This window comes from Bemisia tabaci, chromosome 1 (genome assembly GCF_918797505.1).
Source record: "Bemisia tabaci chromosome 1, PGI_BMITA_v3".
Lineage (NCBI taxonomy): Eukaryota > Metazoa > Arthropoda > Insecta > Hemiptera > Aleyrodidae > Bemisia > Bemisia tabaci.
Window position 1 is genome coordinate 40037798 of NC_092793.1, and position 11808 is coordinate 40049605.

General features: G+C 43.1%; 1 protein-coding gene across 2 annotated transcripts in view; it reads right to left on the bottom strand.

Annotated features, from left to right (window-relative positions):
• Positions 1–6729, bottom strand: part of LOC109041701 (sodium/hydrogen exchanger 9B2) — a 198516-nt gene extending 191787 nt beyond the window's left edge. The window contains exon 1 of one of the 2 annotated variants that reach the window (XM_072300946.1): positions 5775–6729. In XM_072300946.1, coding sequence (XP_072157047.1) covers positions 5775–5862 — 88 coding nt within the window. In that variant the 5' untranslated portion in view covers positions 5863–6729. The remainder of the gene's footprint in view (positions 1–5774) is intronic. The other variant, XM_072300929.1, reaches the window with a different exon arrangement.
• Between the last annotated feature and the right edge of the window lie 5079 nt (positions 6730–11808).

An 11808-nucleotide genomic window follows, 5' to 3' on the forward strand; every position in this document is an offset into this window, starting at 1 on the left:
CATTACTCCACACGGCAAACACGAGGACCGACCGGGACACACAGGCTTCCGAATTTCGCGTTACTTGCCATTCGTCAGAATTTCCGCGAGCGATGAACGATACGACGGCCCATAACCTAATGAATGGGATAATCACGAGTGAAATGAAATAAAATAAGTAACACCATTTCAGCCTGAGAACGCCACAGGCGAGGACGTAAGATGATATATTTAGCGAAGAAGTACAAGCAAGTGAGAGCCTAACCTTGAGCCGTACACAACAACCAATCAGGTGGTCCGAGCGGACTACCAACCAAATATGACTACACACTACCAACATAATACATCATATATCGAGCTCTAACAGAATCTACTTACTACAGGTTACATAGGTTAGAGGAAATTAGGTTAGGTTAGGTTAGTTTTACAACACACACAAATCCAGTGGCCCCACAACTATTGTCGTACAAGACTGGTGTGTGTGTGTGTGTGTGTGTGGGGTGTGTGTGTGTGTGTGTGTGTGTGTGTGTGTGAGGGTGTGTGTGTGTGTGTGGTGTGTGTGTGAGGGTGTGTGTGTGTGTGTGTGAGGGTGTGTGTGTGTGTGTAAAAAGAGCGAGGGATTTGAGGCGCCTCATGAGGTTATGCCGTACAGCATCGGCTCGCAGCTTAAGCATTAATGCCGTATGCGCAGGTAGCGGCCCTGCGGGCATGCGGCGCCTCGCTTAATGCGCGCAACCTACCGGCGCCGGCTTCGGGCATCCCAGTGCTGGCATGCCGGCCGGGCCGGCATTAAGCGCTGATACTGAGGTTTGATGCTGGGTTAGAGACCAACATGCGCTTCAACTTTTGATGCCGGACCCTCGCGGCCCTATACGGGATCAATTTTCGGTCCCGCCACCCAGCTTAATTACCGACGGAGCTGTCCCAGAAGACCGCCGGGGTATGCGACCCTTGGAATTGGCGATGAATTCGCGGAACACCCCTTTGTCTACGTTTCCCACCGGCGCGGCGGCCCACGCCTCGCTGAGCAGTTCTACGAAGTGGACGCCGAAGAAGGGTTGAAAACAGCCCGGTGCGATTAGCCGCCCGGCAGCCGGGCCCGGGGCGCTGGCGTCCGACGTGTCTGCTAATTGAAGCCGCCTCAATTTTGATGCTGAACCCAGCATCAAAATTGATGCGGCATCAAAAAGTCACGCCGGGTGTCAGCTTCAACAGGTTAAGCCGCCTCACGGGCAAATGCGATCCCCCGGCGCACTGTCCGATGCGGCATGAAAGTCCGCTCCGTTTAAGGTGCTGCCTCAAACCTCAGCTCTGGATCCCTGAAAGGAGCCACCTTAAATATCTGCCGAACGCATTGGAATTTCGATAAACGGTAAGATACGTGTTCGTTTATGTCGGGGGGGACACCTCTTGGCGTATTTGACATTTTTCCAACCGCGGGAGGGGTGCGGGGCGGGGGGTGCTCCACCCGTAAGTGGAACTTTTCAAATGGCACCCCTATACCTTTTGACGTCAGAAATCAATTTTACGCAAAAAACAAGCCACGCTGTCAAAACCGAATGTAAATTGGACAATTTTTCAGTGATTGGCAGAGGTTGAAAAATTTTTTTCATGCTCTTTTCAAAAATTCCCCACGCCCAATGGAATTGCTGTATCAAACCAAACTCTCCGCCAAAAAAATTCTTAAGCATGGCACTTCCGATAAGAAAAAAGAAAAAAAATCTGCTGTAAGTACTCGAAATCTAGAGCACGCGGAGCCCTTCTTTGCGACATTAAAATTCGTTTTACCGAACATTTCCGAGGGGCGCTCATCGGGATGGAACAGGTAGTAAGTTTTAGACAAGAATTATTATTCTTTTTTCTGAAGCTTAAGAAACCGTCCATGAAGAAACAGCTGAGTAAAAAAACAACGTTGTAGATGACGTTCTCAGTGTACCAAAGGAAAAATGACCCTACTACAAAACGGCCTAATCGGCCTAAACACGGAATCCTACGATTTTCTCAGGGATGAAAGAGGGTCCTCCCGGACACTCAAAACTGGTCATATTTTTTGCCTAACCCCCAGGGAAAAGGGGGGATGGGGGGTCAAAGTCAAAAACTTTAAACTAGCATAACTTCTCAACGGTTTGTGGTAGAAAGATGATCGTGGTGTCAAAATTTCCAGAAAAATGAGAGCTTTCAGAATATATGTATGAAATTAATAAAATTTTAAATTTCGACCCACTTTTGGGAGAATTATACAAGGTCCCCCTTTCATAAATTTTCGTTTTTCGATATTTTCGGTCGTTCGGTTCGCACGGAGCAAAACAAAAACAATTTTAAATGAAAGTAGAGGGCTCAAGGTTTAAAACAAGCCCAAGTTCATCTTGGGGAAACGATTAGAAGCGGAGTTATGAGTCTTCAAAGTTGACGCGGCGTGCGGGAACCTTGTATGCTCCGAGTCTCAAGGTCACCTGCGCCCCCCGGATTGCCCGCAGGTCGCAAGTTTTTGTGTTTTTATAGGTACTTCTGTGGGTCGTTTCTAATGTAAATCGTTCAATGAAAATAGAATATTCGGGATTTTTGAATTTTACGGGGGGAGCGAGAAGGGGCTTAGAGTATCAACCATTATGGCCATCATACCTCATTAAACATTTGCTGACGATTACGATTCTGCTCATATAATTTAGAAGAAACCATGGACCCTCAGTTCAAATATATACATGATCCATCCAGAACTGAACCATTTAGAAATTAAAACCCATTGATGTCAAATTTTGGGGTACCCCTAATTTTAAAATGTTTTAATTGAGCTATAAGCTACAGCGCTTGACGGAACTCACTTGGTAAAGCCAAATAGTTTCGTTCTCGTAGAAGCAGACGAGCTTTGAGCTTCAAAACAAGTCTCAGTTATTCTTGAGGGGGCAATTTGAAACGCAGTTACAATTTTTTAACGTTAATGTGGTGTACCTCACCGAAGGCCTATTGTGTAAAATTCAAAAATTCCGATTATTCTCTTTTCATTGAATGATTTACGTTAGAAACGACCCACAGAAGTATAAAAACACAAAAACTTGCGACCTGCGGGCAATCCGGGGGGCGCAGGTGACCTTGAGACTCGGAGCATACAAGGTTCCCGCACGCCGCGTCAACTTTGAAGACTCATAACTCCGCTTCTAATCGTTTCCCCAAGATGAACTTGGGCTTGTTTTAAACCTTGAGCCCTCTACTTTCATTTAAAATTGTTTTTGTTTTGCTCCGTGCGAACCGAACGACCGAAAATATCGAAAAACGAAAATTTATGAAAGGGGGACCTTGTATAATTCTCCCAAAAGTGGGTCGAAATTTAAAATTTTATTAATTTCATACATATATTCTGAAAGCTCTCATTTTTCTGGAAATTTTGACACCACGATCATCTTTCTACCACAAACCGTTGAGAAGTTATGCTAGTTTAAAGTTTTTGACTTTGACCCCCCATCCCCCCTTTTCCCTGGGGGTTAGGCAAAAAATATGACCAGTTTTGAGTGTCCGGGAGGACCCTCTTTCATCCCTGAGAAAATCGTAGGATTCCGTGTTTAGGCCGATTAGGCCGTTTTGTAGTAGGGTCATTTTTCCTTTGGTACACTGAGAACGTCATCTACAACGTTGTTTTTTTACTCAGCTGTTTCTTCATGGACGGTTTCTTAAGCTTCAGAAAAAAGAATAATAATTCTTGTCTAAAACTTACTACCTGTTCCATCCCGATGAGCGCCCCTCGGAAATGTTCGGTAAAACGAATTTTAATGTCGCAAAGAAGGGCTCCGCGTGCTCTAGATTTCGAGTACTTACAGCAGATTTTTTTCTTTTTTCTTATCGGAAGTGCCATGCTTAAGAATTTTTTTGGCGGAGAGTTTGGTTTGATACAGCAATTCCATTGGGCGTGGGGAATTTTTGAAAAGAGCATGAAAAAAATTTTTCAACCTCTGCCAATCACTGAAAAATTGTCCGATTTACATTCGGTTTTGACAGCGTGGCTTGTTTATCGCATAAAATTGATTTCTGACGTAAAAAGGTAGAGTTGCCATTGAACGGGTGGAGCACCCGTAAGGACCCGCACACTATATATATATATATATATATATATATATATATATATATATATATATATATATATATATATATATATATATATATATATACACGCACGAACGGCATGCATAGGTATTCGTAATCTACTACCCATGATCGATGCCCATTGCACGGTGTTTGGTCAAGGTCTGACAACAGGGGAGAATGCAATAGTGTATTTCCTTTGGAAAATACACTAAAACAGAAATATCTGAATCTTCATGCTTTAGTAAGCGGGATGAATTAACAAATTTTACTGTTCAAATTATTTCGGAATACGGTGATTTTTATCGTATAGACCAGTTTAAGACCTTGCAATCTTTGGTTTGGTCTCGTTTTAAAATAAGTCCCGCCTATGAGGGGACGGGGGTAGGTACGCCCCCTTTTCAAGAGTCTGTGCCCCACAGCCCACAGCCAAAACTGCCCATTACAGATTTTCAAGTATTTTGCGGGTAAAAAAAGAAAACCAAAGATTTACCGTAGAACAAAAATTGCCCTATCCCTGATTTCGCAGATGCTTGTTCCTCACTTTATACGCCTCCTTGAGCAAGATTATGTAAAGTCACACCGACTTCGGTTTTTTTTTTGGGGGGGGGGGGGGGGCGCTGTCAGAGCTTCCTAGTTTGAGTTAACTTCGGCCTTAGTTGCTGAAGAAATAGCCACCACACTTTAAGTGTGTAACGATGCATCTTCACCGGAAGAGGGTATGAACACACTTTCAACCTAAAGCCTGTAGACCAATAATAACGATTACCTATTTACTTACGACCGCAAGAGCACCATATGAGCCTAGAACACGCAGGCCGATCATAAAACGGCACAGCTTTTTTGTACTAAAAAGATAGAAATGGCCCAATCGCGGGAAAAATGGACAGTCACCAGTGGCCCACTGTTGGCTGCGTGTTATCTGTCCATGCACGCTGGGTCAGAATGTTAAGTCGGAATGTAGGTGTGATGAGCGGCAGCAGGCAAATTGTATGATATCAAAATGATTTGAGAGTAACATTATAGGCGCTGCTTCCTTTCATGGTGCAACTTGATGTGGGACTAAAGAGCTCATCTTGGCTCTTTTTAACCAACAAACTTATTTCTTCACTTAATAACTTGGATCATTTATTTTTCCCTAAATGGACCACTAGACAAAGTACGAATTTCAGCATTCTGATACACGTTTCTTTACCAAAATTTCACGTAAAACACGATGCGCACAACGAATATTACCGAAATCAACTCCTTCCGAAGATATTAATGATTCTTGATGCGTGAATTCAAAGCACGCGCTCATGAAAACTCAATGCTCTACGTGATTCACATCGCTCGTATAAACGTTATCATGAACGTCTCTGCGATGAAAAAATCTGGCAACCTCAATCTTGACACTTTGGCTCAGCTATAGCAAATTACTTATAGTTTGAAAAACACATGGTGGGAAATGAACACTGCTCGATTGAGAAGATTGCTGAGACCGTTGTAGTGCGTGATTTGACTTACGTAGAGCTTTGAGTTTCCTGTGAGCGGGCAGTTCAAATTCCTCGTAACCAATGTGAAATAAAAATGTTGATATAGCTTCGTTAGGAGTTGGTTTCAGTAATTTTCGTTGCGCGAATCGTGTTCTACGTGAAATTTTGGTTAAGATACATGTATCAGAATGCTTAAATTCGTACCTTGTCTAGTGGTCCATTCTTTTCAATGTTGAGTGGACTTACTGGTCTTTTCGTCCAAGAGATTTTGTCCGGCGCCATTATCCCGAAGCTCTTTCAGCTCTGTTGAAGGGTCGATATCGGTCAATTCCATACTATCTAGGAATATCTATCGCACCATTCACGCTTGACTTCGGGACAGCTCTTGTACATATAATGAACGAACGCAGATTCAGCGCTAAGAAAACCGAGCACTTGGAACGAACGTCACGATCGGATCTAGACAAGAGTGCTTCATACTTTTCCCGGCGTTTCCGATCTACCTAGATTTTTCGAATGATAGGCACATGAAGGGGGGCCTCCACAGAGAGGAACGGGGAATAGAAGCGCGGGCGCGTGATCGGCTTAAACTGAGCTTAAAGTGAAGACTGCCTGAATCATGCAGCGTGGCGCACGCGCCAAGGTGCGATGGAGGGGGAAAGACGCCTAAAGTCATGAACCGGGGCCGGCCAACAGAAACATATGTCTACGTACGCAAAGCAAAGCAGCCGTAGCTCACGGCTCACGCGCGGACGACGCAACTGCTGCCCATGAACTGTCACAGCTGGTGCATACCGACAATATACCCGTGCATTCCACACCTTTTCAATTTTAGTATCACCGAATCGCGGTCAAGCTCCAGCACAATCCTTAACGACTATAAACATCTCACGTTTGTGTACTCACTCAGTCATTATATGCTTACGGAAGCAACGACTTCGATGTTTTGAACCCTTTCTTCTCAACTTCAGACAGCACACGAACCAATAAAAGTTTCAGAAATGGGTCTCACAGCTTTTCATATCTTCTGGAAGGGGCCCCGAGCCCCCCATCGCCGGGAAAGTTAACCGTCAAACGTTTGTGTGATGGAGGGCACGCCCCACAAGCTGCGCCTACGGACCCAAAAATCCTGAATCCAGCTCTGCAACGACTTATCCTGGGGTCACGCAAAGGCCTCGAAATACCCTTAAGTGTCCGTCCGATTTCTTTCGTCCTTTTGTTCAAGTGCGTAAATAGTTTTTATTTTTATTTTTCATTTTTTAAAATTTGTTTTGGTCATTTTTTGAAAAGTTTGTTTTGATATACTTATTATTAATTTATTATTTTCTCCTCCAATTTTTAATTTTTAGTTTCAGTTTTTAATCATAACTTTTCCATGTTCTTTTATTTCTGTATTTTTTACTTTCTTGTAATTCACCGCTTGGAAAGCTGTGAGACCCATTTCTAGGTTTTATTGGTCAAACTTTTATTGGTTCGTACACTTTCTGAAGTCGAAAAGAAAGGGTTCAAAACTTCGATAAGGGGCCAAAATCGACCCTTATCGATACCCCTCCTTTCAACCCCTACAATTAAAGCAATTGGAGGCACTTCTTGGAACACATTATTCGGGTGATTCGGGCCAAAAAATTCACCAAAATACACTTCTTGTTACCTACATAAAAAGGACATTTAAGATCTGCCCTTAAAAACTGATGAATTATCGATAAAATATCAGAAGAAACCATGTAATTTTGAAATAAAGCACCAACAAGAAAAAAAGGGAAAAGTAAAGAGGAGCAATGAGAGACAATCGAAGTACTGGATGTCTCACACTGGGCGCATCACCCAAAAATAATATCTCACACTTATAAAAAGTTGTTCCTAAAACGCCAATTTTGCCCCCCCCCCCCCCACTGTTTTTGACTCAAACTTATTCGCTCTCAGATGCTGTACTGCGGTGTCCGCGATGCCTCGACGAAATTTCAGCCCCCTCGAATAATTAGGAGGGGAGGGCAAAGTTGCCGATACTTCAAAAGTTTAAAATCAATATCTTTAGAACAGTTTGAGTGTAGGTAAATGCTTCAATTTGCGCTAAAAAACGTCAAAAAATATTCCCTACAAGGATAAGCATGCTATTTTGATGGTTGTATAGTTTGCCGTAATCATAACTCAATTTTTTCGATTTTGATGGTTCGACTGTTTTCCGTTTTTCGTATCTCCTCTTAAAGCGACCATTGTTATGTGAATTAAAACCAGTCGAGGTGATTCTCCATACAACTCTGAATCTACCACACTTAAGTTGATTGTAGGGAAATAGGTTGTTTGTGCGTTAAAGCGACTTTGGGGCACGCGACCATTTGGGAGCCAATTCAGGTGAAGAGAAACTAGAGCCTGCGATATTTACAGAACCCTCTTCAAAGAATATTCTACCTGTGTTTTTTGACACTGAACTCGAACTTCAATTTCCAAAAAGTTGCAAAACCGAGCAGATAATTCTGAAAATTGGCTTGTTTTGCATGGTTTGGCAACTTTTTAGGGAATAACCTGGAAATCAAAGTTCAAATTCTTTAGCGTCAATGAACACTCGAAAAACACTCTTTAAAGTAGGTTCTGAAATATTTCAGGCCCTAGTTCCTTTTCGCCTGAATTGGTCGAATAAATTGTGGTGGATTCAGAATTTTAGGGAGAATCACCCACTTTTGGTATTCGTTCACATAGGTAGTGATGGTCGCCTTGTGAGAAGATACGAAAAATGAAAGAACCCTGCCGCAAGCGGCAGAGTTTTTCCGTGAGGTTGCCGGCAAGTAGGGGACGGTTCTTTCTATTATAGTCCGCGCATTTACCGCGGCATGAGTGTATTTTCCGAAGGGTAGCGTCACATTGGGGAATGAAATCATTTACCCTTCCCCTCTTGCCACAGATATGTTTCAAGAAACGACAGTTCCCCTTGGCTGATTAAACTTGACCCTGGATCCCAGTTATGATTTATACTAAATTCAGACCTATTAATTCCCTCATTGTTCTTAATATTCTCACCTGAGCGGATTTAACATTGGGGAAAAATTAATCGGACGTTGAGAAATATTTTCATGCAAACCCCCCCCCCCCCTCCTGCCTGTAGAACATATCAATGACCAATAATACAAAACGCATAAGCCGATCTTGCTGAAATTCTATAGGAAACCAGACTTACTGGGCCTTTAACTACCAATTAAATTTCAGCTCAAAATATCAACTCCCAATTAAATTTCAGCTCAAAATATCATTTTTACTTGTTGAAGTGCAAGTTAGCAATGCAGTGTAAAACTGTTAAGTTGGTAGTACGGAGTACTAACCTAGTCGTGTGAGACTGCGTGCTGTAGCCAGGGGTCGAGAGGGTTCTCAAGAGCGAACGCCGATTTCCAGGATTTCATATGCATCGCCTCCTCGCTCGCGAGTTGAGAGGCCTTTTGTTTCGAATGCCCTCTCCGTTCGCAAACCCAAACCTTTTTGTCCGGCGCCCGCTCTTAGTTCTCGATACCTGAGGCATATCGCGGCGAAAGCGATACCCATCCCAGAACGCGATCGATTAGCCGTCTAATTCGATTGCCCTCAGAGAGGCGATGCCAATGACACTCGTATTCATATCCCATCTTGAGAGGCGAATGAAGAACGCCAGTTTATTCCCTCCTTATTCCCTCTCATCGCTCAGTGGTCGCCTGGTCGGGCGCGCCGCGGTCCGCTGGGCTGCGAATCCTGCATACGGTCCACGTTGACCCATGGTTGACCGTTGAGTCATCCTCCTTGGCCATCCCTCGGCTCCTGCGCTTCCTGCGGGCTGCACCAGGTCGTCTGAATGCACTACCAGCCGAGCACAGTTCGTTGACACGCTAGTGAGATGAGGGTGAAAACGACGAAACACCCGGACGGTTAATTTTTTCGTCTTGTGAATTTCTTGACATGTTTCGCTCGGTAACCGATCATTTCAGTTAATTTGTCCACTTAAGCCGCGGCAATTTCTCCCTCTGAAATATTGTTATCACACGTTTCCATTAATTTTTCTTCACTATCCCCCCCCCCTCTTCTGGGTTTTGCTTGATTCTCCACCCCCTTCCCCCGTTACCAATATTAAACGCATCAGGCTATGAAATATGATATTCATGTTCTTAAAATTGAATGCAACTAAATATGCAACTGCAATTCGAATACGTCAAAAACTTTCCTCAAATTTCCGTCCTTGCCGTGTATCAAAACACGTTTTATCCACCGGTTTTTCATATGTTTCATTGTTTTTTTCCCTTTTTTATTACCTACTCATTTTTCTCTTAGTCTTTAATTCATTTATTCACTGCTATTCCAACTGAGTATTTTTTAATATTCTTTGGCATTTCATGCATTCCTTTTTATTCAGTACAATCCTGCAAGTGGGGAAAGGGAGGACAGGGCTAACAGTTAAGCGAAAGTTACTAATCTCAACCAAAAAAAAAAGGAAAAAAAAACCCGGTTTTAGGCAAGAAATCAATTTTCTCTGCATTACTTCACCTTGCACTTAGGGAATTGGGCATAAAATTTCCTACCTCCAGCAATCATTATACCTCAAGTCAATTTCAGTACTTAAGCGCTTAGATTTCACTTTCCAGAATTTGTAATCGAAAACCCTAAGTACAGTCTCTAAATTTAGGAGCTATAAAGGTTTTTAAGAAATTTTGGATAAACTAGACCACCTTTGGTGAAGAGACACTATTCCGGTGACAATGGGAGTACACGATTTCTGAGTTAATGATTGGTTCCATAAACGCCAACCATTAGACGGTAAACTCCTTGACAGTAAATTCATTAAATCTCTATGAAAAATATGAAGGAAAAACTACGGAGACTTAATTTTCTGTTCATAATGACCACAGATTCCTTGAACATAGCAACTTCGGGGTGATCTCTCCTTCCCTCTTAATTCTCCAATTAATGACTGTGGTAAAGGACGTTTCCAAATTTTTTAATTAATTAACGTCACTTCTTCTCAGAGAAATCTGGCTATTTCTTTATGAAAACGTGGGACAAAGTGTCTTCGTGACTCTCGAATTTAAAAAAATGTACTAACAGAGTCGCACGGCACAAAGTAGGTATACGCTAACGCGACAGCTTTGTCGCCCAGAGCGGTCTTGCACTCGAAGTCTGATGAAAAATTTGAATAATTATGAGTAGGTATATTGAAAAAGTATGGTATCGCAAAACTCGCGAATGTCTTCAGCGCTTTTAAAATACTTTCTATCACATTCCTCCAATTTTTTTATCGTAGCTTACCGATATACCTACTTGTAATTATATATATTTTTCACCAGGATTGCAAGCTGAATCCAAATCCGTTGAAATAGTAGAACATTTTAGAAACGGTAAAGAAGTTGGTCGGCAAATTATCCTCTACCAGTAGAAGGAGGGTGTCATTAACACATGTCTGGCCGCTATCACGTTTGGCCCACGTTTTGATCAGTAACTTACCGATATAATTACTTATTATTATACATATTACTCATCAGGATTGCGAGCTGAATTTGAATCCGTTGAATAAATGAAGATTAGTTTAACTTTAAAAAAATTGGTCAGCAAATTTTCAGCGGCTAGTAGGTAGAGGGTGTCATTAACTCGGGTTCCGCCGACGGAGAGAACCCCAAAAGTAAGCACAATGGGAACAGTCGCGCGTCGCAGCCGGTCGAGGGCCAGCAGACCGGCGAGGCGCGGTGGGAAGATCCGGCGGTGCTATTCGAAGAAGCGCCCCCGGACCGTTTGGTGGCCGAACCAAGAAGCCGGAGTTGTCTGAAATTTCTTCTTCCATAACAGAGACAAGAGACCCTCCACTTGTAACTTGGCTATGGTGGAAGCTTTTACTTTCGGGACTTCAGCATTCTACTGTTGACTTACCTACATGGTTGATGTTCAACAACGTGTTGGCAGTTTCGTTTCGCAAACAAGCCGAAAATGGCCGACGTTTGGGAAAGTTGTTTGGCTTATGACGTCATCCGAAGCTCATCATCGACCATGTAGGTAAGTCAACAGCCGAAAATAGGGTGATGACTGTTGCTCGCTCATAATTGTCCATAAGGAATTGTTGAAACCCCGAAAGTAAAAGCTTCCACCTGTCGCTAGGAGGCCAGTGGAGGGTCTCTTGTCTCTGTTCCATAAGCGCCCAGTCCCGTTACAAACTAGAGGCTTCAAAGAGACTCATCGATTGCCCCGACTTAAACCGCTGGCCAATGAGAGGGCCAGGAAAGGCATCGATGAACCTATTTGAAGCCTGTAGTTGGTATGTGGGCTGGACGTTATACTG